The sequence below is a fragment of the Misgurnus anguillicaudatus genome, chromosome 20 (genome assembly GCF_027580225.2).
Source record: "Misgurnus anguillicaudatus chromosome 20, ASM2758022v2, whole genome shotgun sequence".
In the NCBI taxonomy this organism is placed as follows: domain Eukaryota; kingdom Metazoa; phylum Chordata; class Actinopteri; order Cypriniformes; family Cobitidae; genus Misgurnus; species Misgurnus anguillicaudatus.
Window position 1 is genome coordinate 28,380,143 of NC_073356.2, and position 18,414 is coordinate 28,398,556.

Here is an 18,414-nt window from a genome sequence, read left to right on the forward strand (position 1 = left end):
TGTGCCTAGCACGTGATCCGTTATTTCAAAACAGAACCACATACGGATAAAGTATAAAGTCAAGAGGGAGAAGTTGAAAAGGAGTTTGATGTCTTTGTAGTGGTTTTAGTGAGTGAGAGCTTATAATGTCCTGCGTGTACATAAGCGCGCGTCTGTTCTTCAGGGTGAGCTGAATTCAGTCTGCGCGCTCCTCACATCACGCACATCTACACGCATGTGAGCGCTCGATCTTTTCCTCTCGTGCACTGACAAGATGCGTGCTCGCGGAGTGTCTTTGTTTTTTCTGACCTTTAGCTTTCTTTTGCATTTTCTGTGCGTACATACAATGACACCTCTGTTTCCAGCAGCACCCAAAGTTGCCAAGTCTGATGGTCAGAGAAGATCAAAATACAGCAGAAGTGTATTGTCAGCATCACCGTTTTTTGGAAACGTACAACCACGGCGGACGAACAGAGATTCAGTTGAACCTCACGACTACATGATCTCCATCTATAAAACTTTCTCTGCGGCTGAGAAACTGGGACTCAATGCGAGTTTTTTTCGCTCATCAAAAGCGGCCAACACTATAACGAGTTTTGTGGACGAGGGTCAAGGTTAGTTGTTTAATTTCTTTTATTGACGGATCTGGGTTTGACCAATGATGTTGTATTCTTCGTTTTCAAAACATTTTGGTCTGAATTATATTTTTCTTCTTTCGCCGAATGTGAATAAATTACAGGTGCGTTTGGGAAGACCAAGCCAAAAGAGTAAAGCTCCCATGCTACCCTGCCAGTGAAAACCCAGCTTATTATGATTAACTGTTTTCTATATAAAATCATCTTACATAATGGAAAAAAACAATTTGTGAAAATAACCTTTATATCTTTAATATTGACTGACTAAGTAATGTCAAAGATTGAAATTAAGGTGAAATCGATGATGGAAATAAAACGTTCATGCTCATAATCTGATGAAGAGACTTCAGTCTGGGCAGGGTCACATTTAGTATTACAGTAAATCATGTATGGGAACAACAAAGACAAGAAAGAAAATTCTGAGTTGTTTCAACTCATGGCTGGGTGGAAAAATAGTCAGACCCAAGTGTTGAGCAGGGACGTGCACAGACATTTTGAGGGGCAGGGGCTCAAGTGAAATAAAGGGCACTTCTCATAATTATGTATTTTTTTCTTTTTTTGAACAAGAAAGGTATATATATTAACGCAACTTTCACTTCCTTTTTAAAAAAATTATTTAAAAAGTTAATTCATTTTATCTTCCTCAAACTCACGCAATTGTTTCATTTTCAAAAGATGTCTACAAAATAATCAGTTCACACAGAAAACATGGTCTCCTTAGTATGCTAGGTTTATAGAGCATCAAAGGAAACCATTACACGACAATGTGCATGTTTTGAAAACATTTTCTATGCTACTTGTTTCAAGTAAATATTTAGAATAATAACTGCATCAAGCAGAGGGGCTTGTTTTACAATTTTTTTATTTTATTTTGCACAAGGCACTACATCATTTTAATTATTTTGGTGTGATCAGAATACACAACACTTTAAAATCAACATAAATATGCACTCTAAACTGAAGAGGGCTGTTGCTGCTATTTTGTTAACTTTACTGGAAAAAAATCACTGTAAAAACGATTAACAAAATACAGCAACTTAAAAATAATTTTGAATGTTTCATGTTAACTTATTTCTACTCAGTTTTATTTATTATTTACCAGATGCAGTTACTCAGATTTACTAAATTTTTTGAGTGTATCCTCCATTGGTTTGCATCTGTATAGATTTCTTCTAAATTCACCAATTTAGATTTCTAATTTTAGAGGGACAGACTCTTGATGTAAGTCGAGGTGTACGCCCCAACATTAAATTACACATTAATTTACAAATTTGTTTAAATGCTAAAAACAAAGTTGTGACTTCTGAGTTAGCGCTACATGCCAATAAATGCTATATGCTAACGTTTAGCTGAAGTTCTATTAGTTAACAATTAGTTGTTACTCAAAATCTGTATTTTCGTCTGATAAGGGCTCAACATATAAGGTCTGTTTACTAATGTGAGCTTCTGGCATGAGCCTCAGAGCAGAGCCACTCAGAGCAGAGCTCAACATTATTATTCATGACCCTTTCAAATAGGGCAAAAATAGACAATTTCATTCAAATGACAAATTCTAGGGTTGTAAATGGACATGTAAAAACGTTTCTGGATAATTTTTGCACTTCATAAAGCCCCATACCTTCTATGGAATTATCAAAGAACAATTTAGCATTATGGCAACACCTCCTATGGCACCTTTAATCTTAGTTTTCATATTTATTAGGGTTACACATGTCAGAAACAACAAATATAGATTAGGCCTATTTTATTTGTATTTTATATTTTACTTTTTTGTGACATCAGTGAAAATTCTGACTGGGCAAGTAAAATACTGAACCATCAGATTTCTCCCCAATCTACTACATCACTCCAGTATAACACATTATACTTATTTAACAGCCATTACAGAAAACGCAAACAAAAAAGCTTACTACTGCAGTTTTTTGCAATTCTGCAATTATTTTATTGTTTGTGCTTTATTATTTTATGAGCAGTCTGTTAAACTACATACACTATACGGTTACAAGTTTGCAACTCTTCAGGTTAATATGGGATTGCCGTGGAAAACAATGTCCCTGAATCGTTATGTGTAACAACGTGTCCCATTTTTGTGCATAAAACTGTTAATGTAAGAATATTTTCTCCCTGAGTCACTTACCGGTAACCTGCCTGCATATCGCGTCTCATTAGGACTGTCAGAGTTTTAGCGCTTCTTACAAGCACGAATGCAGCCTACAATACACCAGTAAAGACCAACCAATCATAAAGCGAAGTAGCTTAGAGAGGCGGGACTTAAGAAAGATAAAGCCAATCATATTAGCGATGTGAGTTTTGGAGGCGGGACTCATCTGTTAACCGTTTGTGTACCACAAAAAGCGCTATTGTTCTTTTTATGAGTTTAAATCTCATTTAAATGTTTCCTGAATTAATTCATATTAAATTAAATAAGTAATAAGTTAAAAACACAAGAAACAGACAGACATCAGTTGTTATATGAATAAAGATCATATTAAAAAAAAGCACCCGAGAAAAAAAGGGCACTTTCTCTCCAGGAATTAAAAGGGCAGGTGCTCAAGCCCCCTTTGATGTCTATGTGTGCACGTGCCTGGTGTTGAGTTAAATTAACCTCAAAATTCCCTTTAATCCAACCAGGGTTAAAAAAACAGCATTTTTTTACAGTGTACATGTGTGAACCTGGTCCACAAAACCAGTCATAAGGGTCTTTTTTTAAAATGACATACATAATCTGAAAGCTGAATAAATAAGCTATCCATTGATGTATGGTTTGTTAGGATAGGAAAATATTAGGCCTGAAATTTGAAAATCTGGAATCTGAGGATACAAAAAATCTAAATATTGAGAAAATCGCCTTTCAATTTGTCCAAATGAAGTCTTTAAAAACACATTACAAATAATAAATACATTACCTTTACTTACTATCCTAATGATTTTTGGCATAAAAACGAATTTTGAATCATGCAATTTATTTTTAGTAATTGCAACAAATAAACCCATGCACTTATGACATATAATGTTGCAGAGCCAATTCTTTAAATTCTGTCGTTTGATGATTTAGTTGCAGTGGCGGCCGGTGAATTCTTTTTTCGAGTGTGCACGATGCGAAGTTCGTCACAACATGTATGTAGCCCTTCATGTGTGTGGCTTGTCATTTCAAAATATGTGTTCGATGCGTCAAGTTAACCTATGTGCATCACGTGTTTTGTCAAAATAAGTGCCTGCTGCAGACGCTTCTAAAGGGTTTATGATAAAAGAGACGCCCAAATACTCACATAATCTCATGCGTAATCAGAGTTTACTGTTAAGGGAGTGTCTTGCGTGTATTTTGTGAACGTGAGCGTCTCTTTTATCATAAACGGTTTTGACGCGTGTGCAGAAGGTACTTATTTGACAAAACACATGATGCACATGTTTCACATGATGCAACAAACACATATTTTGAAAACACAAGCACACACATGACACCCCGAACACATATTTTGAATTTGCGCCCCGCAGTCACCAGCCGCCACTGTTTAGTTGTTTATATTTAGTTTACACAAAAATCTTATCTAACTTCAATTCAACTCAACTTACCTTTATTTATAATGTGCTTTATGCAATTAATATTGTTTCAAAGCCTCTTCACAAAAAAAAAAAATATTGCTTATGAAAGTTCTGTTAAAGTCAACAAACTTATTTTTTACTTTAGTTTCAATCTTACAATTCATTTCTAACTCATTCCACAATAAATTTTTAATAGAAAATGCCCAGATAAAAGCAACAACATGAGCTATTTACAATTTAAATGCCTCTTTAAACTGACACTGTTACTGAACAGCCATAAACACTTGTGCTCTTTGTTTCAGACGACCTCTTGAACTCTCCACTGTGGAGACAGAAGTACTTGTTTCATGTATCATCGCTTTCTGAAAACGTAGAGCTTCTGGGTGCTGAACTGAGGATATACACAAAGATCTCTGGACATTTCCGAGCGTCCGAGACGGGACCGGTTGAGATACAGCTTCTCTCCTGTCAGACGGGGGAAGTCCTTGATTCCAAAACTTTGGATCTGGAGAACGCTCATAAACCAAAATGGGAGGTGTTTGATATATGGGAGATTTTTAAGGAACGTCATCAGCACTTTGAGGGGAGTCGCTTTTGTTTGGAGCTCAAGGCTACGCTAGACAGTCCTGAGAGAGAAATAGACTTGCAATATCTTGGCTTTCACAGGTACGGTCGTCCTCAATTAAAAAAGGCCATACTGGTCGTTTTCACCAGGTCAAAAAAGAGACAGAGCCTTTTTTACGAAAAGAGGGGTCCTCTGGAAACTGAAAAAGGACCTCATTCAAAGAACAGGCGGAGGAGAAGGACCACGTTACCTAACCGGCACGGTAAAAGGCACGGTAAAAAGTCCAAATCTAGGTGCAGCAAGAAGTCCCTGCATGTAAATTTCAGAGAGCTGGGTTGGGACGACTGGGTCATCGCACCTTTAGATTACGAAGCGTACCACTGCGAGGGCATGTGTGACTTTCCCCTCCGCTCGCACCTGGAGCCGACCAATCACGCCATCATTCAAACTCTGATGAACTCTATGAACCCCAGCAACATGCCGCCTAGTTGCTGTGTCCCTTCAAAACTCAGTCCAATCAGTATCTTGTACATCGATTCAGGTAATAACGTCGTATACAAGCAGTATGAGGACATGGTGGTGGAGTCCTGTGGCTGCAGGTGATTGTGCAACAGACTCTATAGTTCATTCATTAGACTGTTGTTGCTATTAATGGTGTCAGACGTGTGTAACTCAACAGCATGAGAAGCTGCAATATCTTTTTGTATTGATGTTTTGGATCTGTATTTTTCAAAATCAAAAAACTGCTGGAAAAAAATAAACACACGTACACACGAGTCAGCGAATCTCTAACACAAATACTGTAGTGATACTGGACTGTGATATTGCATTACATGCACTATAATAGAGGGGGAAAAGGAAACTGTCCCATGTTTTACTGATCATTGTACTGTCTGTACTCACAAACATACTTTATTATTATTTTTTGTAATGGAAACCCACATTGGACAATTTCAAACTACAAATAGTTTTTTACGAGACAATGTCAGACCTAAATATCTCTGAAGAGCTGCTTTTGTGGATTTATATGTAAATAAGTTTTTTTTATATATTGTACAGTTACTAAATTAAATGTGTTTTGTTTTATTAAGTTATTTTATCATTTATTTCTGTAATAACTTTATATTTTAATCTGATAAGCTATTAACTGTAGTTACTGTGCTGTATCTACCTCATTGTTACATTTTTCCTTTAATAGACTGACATCATTAAAAGGTTTGTAAATATTTTATAAAATCTTTGAACCAATTTGTGCATTACTCTAATAAATTACCATAAAATAAACTGTTTCGAGGTCATTTAAATCTATTAATAAAAAACAGTTCCAGTACTTGTCAAAAGTTTGGAAACACTTACTCATTCTTTATTCATACTTTTTACATTACAGCATAATAGTAAACTTTAAAAAAATATATGGCATCACACAAATGTAACTGTGGGAACTATGACTAAAAGCATCTACAATAAATCAAAACTCTGTTACATTTTATCATCTGCAATGTAGAGTTTGCACAATTGAATTCATGGCATTCCAGCAACTTCTTGAGGTTTCTCTCTGAGATGTATTTTATACATTATTGAAGGATTTCACATCTATTCTGAACTATTGTTGGCTGCTTTTTCTTTAATATTTAGTCTAAGTCAAAGGTCTTTAAAGGAAAATGACGTCGTTTTTTATTTTACTATGTTCTTATACCTCAATTTAAACTAATTAATACATATCTATCTTTTTTCAATGTGTGCACTTCATCTTTGCACTTTGCATTTAGCCTAGTCCCATTCATTCCTTAGGATCCAAACAGGGATGAATTTAGAAGCCACCAAAAACTTCTATGTTTTCCATATTTAAAGACTGTTACATGAGTAGTTACACAAGTATGGTGGCACCAACTAAAACGTGGGGATTTTTTAAGCGGATAAAAAATGAGAACTATATTGTATAGCGGAAGACCATTTAGTTCCCATCACTTGGACCTCGGGCGCAGTAATATTGACTGAAGTTTGATCGAGAGGGGAGTAATCATGAGTGATGATGCTACTGCGTGCCGAGGTCGAAGTGCTGGAAGCTAAGTGCTCTTCCACCATACAATATAGTTCTCAAATTTTATCTATTAAAAAAATCATGACGTTTTATTTTGTGCCACCATACTTACTCGTGTAACTACTCATGTAACAGTCTTTAAATAAGGAAAACATGGAAGTGTTTGGTGGCTTCTAAATTCATCACTGTTTGGATCCTAAGGAATGAATGGGGCTAGGCTAAATGCTAACATATTCACAATGCGCCTTGCAAAGATTAAGTGCATGCATTGAAAAAAGATTATTATTAATTATTATTTGTCTAAGTTGAGGTAAGAACATAGTAAAATATTGAAAAGTGGTGTCGTTTTTCTTTAATCTTTTTCAAGCCAAGGACCCCTTTATGGAGAGAGAGGAACAAGAGACCACAGGACATAATATCACATTTAGACAGGATTTCTCATTTATTTATTTAACACAACTCTTGTTATGATGGTTAATAATAATTGCTGGCATACTACAAAACATTTTAAATTTACTGAACAGATTTTTATCATGGAAACAATCTGCTCTTTATTTGAGTGATTATACCGTATTAATGCTTTGTTGTTTGATGACTAATTACATTTATCCAAAAACTATATATTTTGCATTCAATCTATATTTGGAAGACCCCCAGTAATACCACCTTGATCTAAGTCGCCTATTTAAAAAATATAATACAATTTTAGTTTTCCAATGAAAAAAATTATGTTTGGCACAATTATATTTTGTAGCATTTAAACAGTTTCAGATTAAATGATTTTTAATATCACGGGAAACATTTTAGTCAAGTGATTCCAAACTTTTGACCAGAAAGAAACAAATACACAAAGGTAAAAAGGTACAAAAGTTGTTACTGGTACAGTACCTCTAAGGTCCTAATATGTACCATTTTGGTATGAAGAGTTTGGTTCCAAAACACGATTGATGCCATTTTAAAAAGAAATGAGTTACCGCCAAAATCAGTATTGTATGTAGTATTAGTAAATTCTAAGTTTTACGCAAAATCCAATATCTGCTGTGTTATTCTGTCACCTTTTCCCCTTTTTTTACCAAAACTCGATAAACACCAGTCCTTCTTTTCTGCAGAATGCAATAAATCCACTTAACAAATCACAGCGCACCATTCCACTACTGTAAATTAAATTGTCGGTGCATTGAATATAGAATCCTAGTTTTCCTCATCTACTTTGTACTTTGTGATCAACAAACAAACAAAAACAAAATAAGACTTTGATGGCATTGATAAACCTGTGGTGGTTTTCTGTGGCGGGGAAGATATGTAAGCCATCAAAAATGGAATAAATTACATGAGAGGCACTCGGGAGACCAAAAAATGCCGTCTGCTGCTTCTGTCATGCTAACACATTGACCTCAGGGGATCTTATGAAAAACTCTCCATTATTTTACTCAAAGTCAACGAAAATCGAGCAGGACCAAAACATTTTACAACTGATCGCTGTCAAAAAAGTTCAGCGACGGGTAATAACCCTTCATTCTTTACACACACATATGTTATGTATGGGCAATAGCTGTATTTATTGTTTGTTTGTCTTTTCTGTTTTCTGTTTTGTTTAATTCATTTTTTACCACATGTAAATAGAGTCACTTTCTGTGTCTGCAATATATGAATAAAAAAAATTATTAAAGCAAATTATCCACAAAATATGTTACAATACAGACAGTAGATATACAGTGCATTATACAGTGTTATTTGTGCATTATCTAGCTATCTGCCTACCTAGCTACTTATGTAGCTAGCTACATATCTACGTATTTATCTATCTTTTTTGGCAAAAAAAAAAAAAAGTTCAGCCACGACGTCCCAAGGATAACAGCAGCAATGACAGTGTTCTTAATATGACAAAGTAAATGTTTTGATTAATGCCAATAATGTTTATTTTTTAATCAGTGTATACAACTAGTCAACTAAATGAACATAACATGGCAAATATGAATGCACATTTATATATTGATTCAATAGATTTATAGCACTTTGAAAAAAACTTGTCATGGATTTATTGCATTTTGCGGAATTTTTTTTTTTTTATAATAAATCTTTGAAAATCAAATTATGGATTTGAATTTTACATGTGATTATAACCTTAAGATGCTATGTCAAAGTTTGTAACAGAAAATAGTGGTTTTTATCTTGTCACTTTCTTGGTATAGAAAATAAGTTTTTTTCCGAAATTAGTCAAAATGGATTTATTGCGTTTTGAAACCAAACTCTTCATTTAGTTCTTTACAGTCTAAGCTTGGAAAACACAAACATTAAAATAAAAAATTAAAACTCAAGATAAATGAATATTTTATTGACCCTCTATATGTATGTATGGAAGATAACTAACAATACTTTCAGAAGTGCGTCTGCCTTACAAGACCATTTTTCATCTTTCTACACCAGGTCTGGGTTACACAGCAAGAACCATAACTGACACATGGGAAGAGAGAGTAATTCAAAACTGCGTCTTCTCAAGAAAAATACTCCACACCTTGCTCTCATTTATGCCAACTGGAGATCAACAAAGACCCGAGTAATCTGTGTACCTTCCTGTAAAGAGTTACAGAGAGATAATTGCGGTGTTTAGTACAAGGTGAAAAGGGGGTCAACAGACACTGTGCACAGTCTTCCCTGGGTGGGCTGTGAGTCACGGTGTGTGAACAGAGTAAGACACACACACGGACACATCCGCAAACTATTCTATTGGTTAACAGTGAACAGATGACCCCGGCATCCAACGCGGCATTGATTTCTTGTCTGGGAAAAGACAATGGCTACCAAGGACGGAAACTTCAGATTAGGGTGTCCCAAAGGTCAAAGGTCGAGCGCCCCTTTGTCTGTCGGCTCTGTGCGCGTTTAACGCGTCCAGTAAAGAAAGAGGAAGCAATCAAAGCTGCACAACAAGTTAAAGGAATGTGCGTGATGCTATTACACCAGCTTTCTGTTTCTGTTGCCTTTGCCCGGTCTATAAAAGGCAATGAGATATAAGCAATGCAATACAGCTGGTGAAGAACAATGGAGTGGAATGCTGTGCATCTCTAAAGGACATCTGTGGACAGATAGCTTAGTGGTAAAGCATTTCTGTTAGTGGTGCCAAAAGTCATGGGTTCGAACCCAGTGAACACACAAATGCCCAAATGCAAATGATGTCATCTTGCTTGGATATCTAGAAGAAATCATTTTAAAAATGATGCACGCCACTGCACTGAAAAAAATGATTCATTGAATTTAATACATTCTCTTAAGGTAAGTGGTTGCAATCAATCCACCCAAGCTACATGTAAACAAAAGTTTTATATTTTATTTTACTTTACTAATCTTTTTTGTTTAAATGTAGCTTAAATAAATTGATTGCAACCACTTACCTTAAAAAAATTGATTAAATTCAATGAATCATTTTTTTCAGTGTGAATGTATTATTGCAAACTCGTGTGATGCCTTTTTTTTCTGTGGAAAGCTTGAAAGCCTTTATTCGCTACATGCTTTTGTTCGTTAGGGTTTAGTAAAACATCTTGGTTTGTGATCCAAGGTTTTACGAGTTTGAGGGCGAGTAAATGATTAACCTGTGCTAGAGTTAAACAGATGTTTTAACAGCAGTGCTTATCAATCTGGAGGATAAGAATAAGACAGTAACATCAGAAGCAATGCAAATTTGCTAAAATGAGTAAAAGCACAAAAAATTTAGGTGCGACTGAGACAAATGCAGCAGGGACAACCACCAATAAAAAAAAGATACATAACTGGACATGGATGCATAAAATAATCAGCAGTCATTTCTGGATAGTGACCTTATTGCTCAGGTAGACATTGTAAGATCAAGTCTAATTATTTGACCGAAAAAAATATCAGACTAATCGGATTCTGCGAGGCTCACAAAAAACTTTGCATTTGGCGTGTTATTTATTAACTCACTTTATCTTAATCAGTGACACGGGTGCTGTCACCGCTTTCTTTGCTCTCATTTGGTTCTTTGTCTTGTGTGTTTGGGAAGATGTCATCTTGTGCCAAAGGCTTAAATCCAGGTGATCAATGAGTTAAGCAAACGGATGGTGAGCTGAGAAGTCATCTGTGACGTGAACATGTCTGAAGCGAACTTCAGAAAGGAAAGTGGAACGGTGAGTTTAAATGGTCAGGCAAAGGTAAACGAATGGCAGGCTACAGGTTAATCTGCTCTACTTAGCCTCTGTACACAAACTACTGGTGAGAGATTAACTGTTAACCCAACACGCATTTGTCACAGGGTGACGACTTGTCAGGGCGGAACCAAAAATTGAGGAAGTTGGTTCCGCCCGGATGTTTCCGCCCCGACCGGAAAAATGGAAACACCGGACATCCGGCAGCGTTGCGAAGGCTGTAATCAGCGGATTGAGCACAGCTGTGGCTAGTTAACGAGATCGCCGGGTAATTGGATAATGGGAGCGTAAGGAGAAGTACAAAAAGCACAGTTAGATGACAGTTGGAGTGGGAAGTGTGTGCTGAGGAACGGAGCTGTGCTCATTGCTAGACGTGGTGGCTGGATATATGTCTCTCTCTTTCCCTCTTCTCTCGTTGCAGTTACGGTGGACCGGCTGGATTTAAGGAACAACCCTATGGGTGAAAAAGGAACTACAGTCCAACTAGTAATTTGAACGGAGAAAAACGAGAAGCGATTTGATCGCACTGCACAACGTACACAAAGGCTATCCGCTGTGAGTATGCCCATGGTGTAGTGTAACTAGCGGAAACTTGCATGTTGTGATTCGTTGGAGTCCTCCAGGAGTAGGAAGGCGGCCCTACCCCTATCAGTAGCGTGGTGGGCGAGCCGCCAGCAGCATATATATTTCATACAGCCACCGCAACGCGACTCTGGTCTGGTCGTTTCTGCCACCGCCTCTACGTTAGCCCCAAGCACAGTGGAAGAGACCGGGCGTTTCCCCTCGTGGTGTTGCACTTGCAGTGTGGTGAGTGAGATTTTACATATTATAAGCTTTTTCACGATAGAGTGGTGCTGTGTATTTGCCGTGGGTTGCCGTGTGTCTTGTCAGAGGAACCCCGCACCATCCATTCTCTCCCTTGGAAGGAGGACGCCGGGGCCAACGACCGTAGACCTTATTGCCATCACACGCGGTGTGCTGTTTAAGAGAGTGAAGAGACGCAGGCCAAGTATTGTGGAGGACTGTGAGTATTATAGTGAAAGCAATTGTGGTGTAAACTTACCTGTGTGTGTGTCATCGCAGAGTCGGAGGCGAACGGGTCCGCTGCCCCCGGGTCCCTACGAAAGGGCGCCCTTATCTGGGATTTGATCAGCCTACGGACAGTGGCGATAAGGCAGCGCTCGACCCGGCGAGGTGGTGTGTGACCTTCGCCCCCCTGCTGACCTACAGAAGGAACGACCGTGAGTAACATAGTAAAAGCAATTGTGGTATAAGCTTACCTGTGTTTGTATCATCGCAGAGTCGGAGGCGAACGGGTCCGCTACCCCCGTGGTCTCTACGAAAGGGCGCCCCTATCCGGAATTCGATCGACCCACGGACCGTGGGGATAGGGCGGCGCTCGACCCGGCGAGGTGGTGTGTGGCCTTCGCCCCCCTGCTGACCAACAGTAAAGAGCCGACTGTGAACGTGATACTTACCCCGAGAGCTGTAAGCAGCGGAGCTGGTGAGAACCATTCAAAGACCAATAACAGTGTTTCTGTGTCCTAGCGATCACCTGTGGAGAGAGAAAGGAAAACGAGAGAGAGTCAGTAAAGAGCCGACTGTGAACGTGATACTTACCCCGAGAGCTGTAAGCAGCGGAGCTGGTGAGAACCATTCAAAGACCAATAACAGTGTTTCTGTGTCCTAGCGACCACCTGTGGAGAGAGAAAGGAAAACGAGAGAGAGTCAGTAAAGAGCCGACGGTGAACGTGATACGTACCCAGAGAGCTGTAAGCAGCGGAGCTGGTGGGAACCATTCAAAGGCCAATAACAGTGTTTCTGTGTCCTAGCGATCACCTGTGGAGAGAGAGAAGAAGACAAGAGTGAGTCATTGAGGAATCGACGGTGAACGTGATACTTACCCAGGAAGCGGTAAGCAGGGAGCCGGTGAGACCCCTTTCAAAGTCAGTAACAGTGTCTTTGTTGTCCTAGTGGCCGCCTGTGGAAAGAGAAGAAGGCGAGAGTAAGCCATTGGGCACGGACAGTGGAGAAACCCCTAACAGCCACACCAGAAGTTGTCTGCCTCCAGGAAGAGAAGAAGGAGGGCGCCACGGCCAGCAGGGTCCAGGCGGGAGCCTGACGTTTCCTTTTTCCCCCGTTGATGGTGGTTGGCACCCCCGTTTTCCCATCCCTGTCACCCGTGGCTGTAGTCTCCCTGGAGGGAGTAGAAGAAGCCATTAGTTTTAAAATTCCCCTTTCCCCGAAGTTTCCCCCCATCCTTTTAAGTATTTAAGATCTCAATAAAGCTTGTTTTAAATTTTACTTACCTGTTTCCGTGTTTGTCTGGTCATTGGGTCGGCTTTGGGGACCTCCTCGAGGTGGGAGTTGAGAAGGGGCGTGGCTTTAGCCAAACACAGCCAGCCCCTAGTGGTGACAGATTTTGGCGTAGTCGGCAGGGTCCCACCTCGAGTTGAGTAACCAAGGTCACCCAATGACTGACAACGCGGGGCCAGCGGCCCCACCCCGTGCCACACCCGTTATCATGGGCAGTCCATGGGTCCAGAGATACGGAGGAGCCGAGTCGGAGGTACGCCTGACCGAATGGAAGGCCCAGCTGGAGTACTTGGCCGACCTGCAGGGCCTTAGCGCCGCCCAGCGGCTTCAATTTGTGTTAAACTCCTTAGAAGGAGAAGCACGGCGAGAAGTACAAGCCGCCCCCGAAGCGACTAGAGCCACCGCCCAGACTGTGTTCCAGTTCCTCACTGAACAATATGGTGACCATACCCCCGTAGCTGTCCTCCGCTCACAATTTTTCAATTGCAAACAAGGCCCCCGACAACCTATTCGAGCTTTTGCCCTCAGGCTGCGGGAGCAGTTCACTCGCCTGCAAGCCCGACGAGACCATGGGCTAGGAGATGGAGAAGCCTTGTTACGCGACCAGTTCCTCCTGGGGATGAAAGAAGGCCCCGTGAGACAAAGTCTGAGGGTCCAGTTCCGGAGGGACCCCGGGCTGACCTTCGAAGATCTAAAGAAGGAGGCGCTAGCCCTGGAGGGGGACGAGGCCGAAGTAACCGAAGCCCCCGTATGTGCAGCCGTAAGTGGAAACACAGCGGCGCCACCTGAACACGCAGACTGGAAACAAGCCCTGCGGGTGGAATTGTTGAAAGATGTCCGAGAGCAGATGTCGGAGCTATCTAAGACCCTCTTGGGGGAACTTCGCCAAAGTAGGGCGCGGGAGGAACCGAGGCCGGCACCCCGAGAGCGAGTCTACTCTGAGAGGGGCCGAGAGCCACCGGGACGCCCGAATCGTTTGAACCGGCCCCGCTTCGAGTGGGATGACCAAGGGCGGCCAATCTGTAATCGGTGTGGAGAACCGGGGCATTACAGTCGCCAGTGTGGGCCTCGCAGGGCATCAGAAGGGGGTTTTTAAGGCGACCGGCCACAGTGGGTCGTGTGGCCGGGACCCCCAGAGAAGACCCTGGAAGACGCGAGGATGCTAGAGACCAGATGGTTGGACACAGCCCTGTGGCGGAGGTGAAGGTATGTGGCAAGACAATACAGTGCCTAGTAGATACGGGCTCGCAAGTGACATTGTTTGCGGAAAGTCTCTCGCAGGAAGTATTTGGGAAGCAGAGTGCCCAAGGAGGGGAGGCCCCCTGGCTGACGTTGCGGGGCGCCAACGGCCTAGAGATCCCTTATATTGGCTATCGGTTGACGGACTTAGAAGTTCATGGGGTGATAGTTCCCCAAAAAGGAGTGATTATCGTGGAGGACAGATGTCTGGGGGCCCATCGAGCCCTGTTAGGGATGAACGTCCTCTCCGAATGCTGGGAAGAGTTATTTCGGGCTAAGCCCGGCCCTAGGATCCCCCCTGTCGAGAGGCCCCTATGGGAGCAAGTAGTAGCCGACTGTCGTCGGGTCCAGATGACCCAGGTCCGCAGAGGCCGGGAAGAGGTAGGAAGGGTGATGTGTCGATTCGCTCTGTCGATTCCTCCTAGGAGTGAGGCCATGGTGTGGGTGAGAGTAGCCCCCCGAGGAGTTGGCCCCGAAGAATGGGTGTTGGTTGAACCTCACGCCGATTGCCCCCAAGTGGAAGTAGCCCGAGGCCTAGCGGCGGTCCGTCGGGGGAGGGTCCCGGTGAAGGTCCGAAACGACCACCCCTACCCAGTATACTTACACCGACACCAGCGGCTGGCCCGATTAACGGGGGTTGCGCCCCACCAGGTGAGAGAGGAGAGGGACGTTAGGTTCCGTCAGGTGTGCCCCAATGTCATCGAGGTGGCCCTGACCCAGATGGAAGCCCCTCCGAACAACAGAAGGAGGGACGTGCCGAAGCACTTGGCAGGCGAGTCCCTGCAAGGGGAAGAGTTGGAACAGGCGCAGACACAAAGACTCCAAGCCCTCCTTCAGAAATGGCAACATGTATTCGCAAGACACGAGGAAGATTATGGGTGTACGAAAGTGGTAGAACACCATATACCGACTGGAGATGCAGGGCCCAGTAGAGAGAGGTACCGGCCGATCCCACCCACCTTGTATGCAGAGGTACGCTCGCTACTGCAGGGCATGCTGGAGCGAGGAGTCGTCCGGGAAAGCAGTAGCCCCTGGGCAGCCCCCATCGTACTTGTGCAGAAAAAGTCAGGAGCTTGGAGGTTTTGCGTGGACTATCGGAAGCTTAACCTGGTGACCAAGAAAGACGCGTTTCCCTTGCCCCGGATTGAAGACTCCCTTGCCGGTCTCACACGATCCGCTTGGTACTCCACCTTGGATCTGGCCAGTGGATATTGGCAGGTGCCAGTGGCCGAGGCCGATAGAGAGAAGACCGCCTTTACGACCCCGTTCGGACTATTCCAGTGGGAACGGATGCCCTTCGGGCTCTGTAACGCTCCGGCCACGTTCCAACGCCTCATGCAGCGCTGTCTTGGAGGTCAGTTAATGGAGTCAGTCTTGGTATATTTGGATGATGTAATTGTGTATTCCCCAGATTTCGATTCACACCTCCGACACCTCGAAGAGGTTTTCCGGGCGATGGAGAAATATGGGCTGAAGTTACAACCCGACAAGTGCCATCTGTTGCGGCGGAAAGTCCAGTTCCTGGGCCATGTGGTCAGCGCTGCTGGGGTGGCCGTAGACCCTGGGAAGGTCTCCGCGGTGAGAGACTGGAGTGCACCAAAGACTGTGAGGCAAGTGCGGTCATTTCTGGGATTTGTGGGATACTACAGACGTTTTATAAAAGATTTCTCAAAGATTGCCAAACCCCTTAACCAGCTACTGGTCGGCACAGGGCGAAACCGGGGGCGGGGGTCACCCTCTATTGATTGGGACGAGTCCTGTGAAGGGGCATTTCAGAGGTTAAAACAGGAGTTGTTACAGGCTCCTATCTTGGCCTATGCAGACTTTACCCAGCCATTTCTTTTGTATACAGACGCTAGCAACCTGGGGCTGGGAGCAGTCTTGGCCCAACGACAAGCGGGTACGGAACGGGTGATCGCCTACGCAAGCCGAAGCCTTCACCCAGCGGAGAGGAACGACGCGAACTACAGCTCATTCAAGTTGGAGCTGTTGGCCCTGAAATGGGCCCTGACCGAGAAGTTCAAGGACTACCTCTGGGGTGCTAAGGTGACGGTGATTACAGACAATAACCCTCTGGTTCATTTACAGACAGCGAAGTTGGGGGCGGTGGAGCAGCGCTGGGTGGCACAACTTGCCAACTTCAATTACCAACTACAGTATCGGCCCGGTCGGGAACACACGAACGCGGATGTCCTGTCCCGATTGCCAGAGGTGGACGGCCCCGGTGGCTGTGATGGCCACGAAGAGGAAAGCCAGGAGGAAGGCTACCTGATAGGGGTTGTGGAAGCACCAGGAGGCCAGCAGGAGGCGGTACCCGGGAGCTGGGGTTGGGACCCCTGCCGGTGGAAGGAAAGACAGGCCCAGGATCAAGATTTATGGCAGGTGAGGATGTGGGTAGAGCGAGGCCGGCGACCAACGTCGTCCGAGAGGCTGACCCAGACAGAGACGGGGAAGAGACTGCTGGGACAGTGGGACAAGTTGGAGATACAGGAGGGGGTACTTTGCCGAAAAGTAAGTGATCCGAAGCTGGGCGAGGAGGTACGCCAGATCGTGGTGCCCGCCGATCAAACAGCAGCCCTGGTGTCTGCCTACCATGACCAATTGGGACACCAGGGACAAGAACGGACCGTATCACTGCTACGCAGGTTCTTCTTGGCCGGGACTGGAAGCATCAGTGCGTAGCTTGGTCCAAGCTTGCCTCAGGTGCACGTTATTCAAGTCTCGACGAGAGGCCCGAGCACCGATGATACCCATATGTGCCAAAGCCCCCCTTCACATCATGGCGATGGATTTCCTGACCCTGGGCCGGCCACAGGACCGTTATCCGAACATCTTAGTAATCACCGACCTGTTTACGAAATATGCATGGGCAATCCCCACCCTCGATCAGACGGCAAGTACCACCGCAACGGCTTTATGGCGGCACGTCTTCCAAACATTTGGATGTCCAGAGTTCTTACACTCAGACCAAGGGGCAAACTTCGAATCAAAGGTGATCCGGGAATTATGCCAGCTGTATGGGTGCACGAAGACCCATACGACGTCCTACCACCCTCAAGGAAACGGCTGCTGCGAGAGGTTTAATCAAACCCTGCTGGGGCTCTTAGGGACCTTGGATCAACGCAAGCAGAGTGATTGGGTGAGTGCTCTACCGAACCTCTTACAAGCTTATAACAACAGCATTCATAGCACGACGGGGTATGCCCCCACTTATCTGATGTTCGGTAGGCATGTGCGGATGCCGACGGACCTGGTCCTGGGAGCGGCCGCGAGCCAGGAGGAAGGAAGTGTGACTGAGTGGGAAGGGCGCCACCACCAACGGCTGCACTTTGCCTATGAGCAGGTATCCCGGAAAATACGGGCCACCGGAGAAAAGAACAAGCGGTTGTACGACCGAACAGCCCGGGAAGCCCCCTTGCTGCCAGGAGAGAGAGTCCTGGTACGAGATAACCGGCGGCAAGGCAAAGGAAAGCTGAGCGACCGTTGGGAGGCCATCCCGTACGTAGTCTGTAGGCAGCAGAGACCGGGTCAGCCGGTGTATACCATCCGGCCGGAAGGAGAGGCCGGCCCGGAGCGGGTGGTACACCGAAATATGATTCGCCCTTGTCCAAATTTCCCCGAGGTCACGGAGGAGGTAGTCGCGGAGCCGGCACCGACAGCCCCCTGGATGGAAGGATGGGCTGTAGTACCAGGTTTACCTGTGGTGGCGCCACCCCCAGTCGCCCCTGGAGAGCCCGATCTTGCACCTGAGCCAATTGACCCCCCGGCCGCCCAGAGGCAGCCAGGACCAGCACCAGAGCCAGCCGAACCCCTGGCCGCACAAGGACAACCTGAGGTTGTGCCCGAGCCCGCTGCACCTGACTCCCCTGTAAGACGCTCCCAACGGGAGAACCGCGGCCGGCCCCCTTCCCGCTATGGTGAGTGGACTACTCAAAGGCA

At 44.0% G+C, this 18,414-nt stretch overlaps 1 protein-coding gene across 1 annotated transcript; it reads left to right on the forward strand.

The window, feature by feature from the left end:
- Nucleotides 1-109: 109 nt before the first annotated feature.
- Nucleotides 110-5,470, forward strand: gdf6b (growth differentiation factor 6b). The gene is made up of 2 exons (XM_055220211.2): nucleotides 110-593; nucleotides 4,460-5,470. Exons 1-2 carry the CDS (start codon nucleotides 254-256, stop codon nucleotides 5,323-5,325), a joined length of 1,206 nt encoding a protein of 401 aa, XP_055076186.2. The 5' UTR covers nucleotides 110-253; the 3' UTR covers nucleotides 5,326-5,470.
- The last annotated feature ends 12,944 nt before the right edge of the window (nucleotides 5,471-18,414 follow it).

Coding starts and splice junctions, on each gene's coding strand:
- gdf6b (XM_055220211.2), top strand. CDS start 254: ATGCGTGCTCGCGGAGTGTCTTTGTTTTTTCTGACCTTTAGCTTTCTT. Junction 594..4,459: donor TTTTGTGGACGAGGGTCAAG/GTTAGTTGTTTA, acceptor TCTTTGTTTCAG/ACGACCTCTTGAACTCTCCA.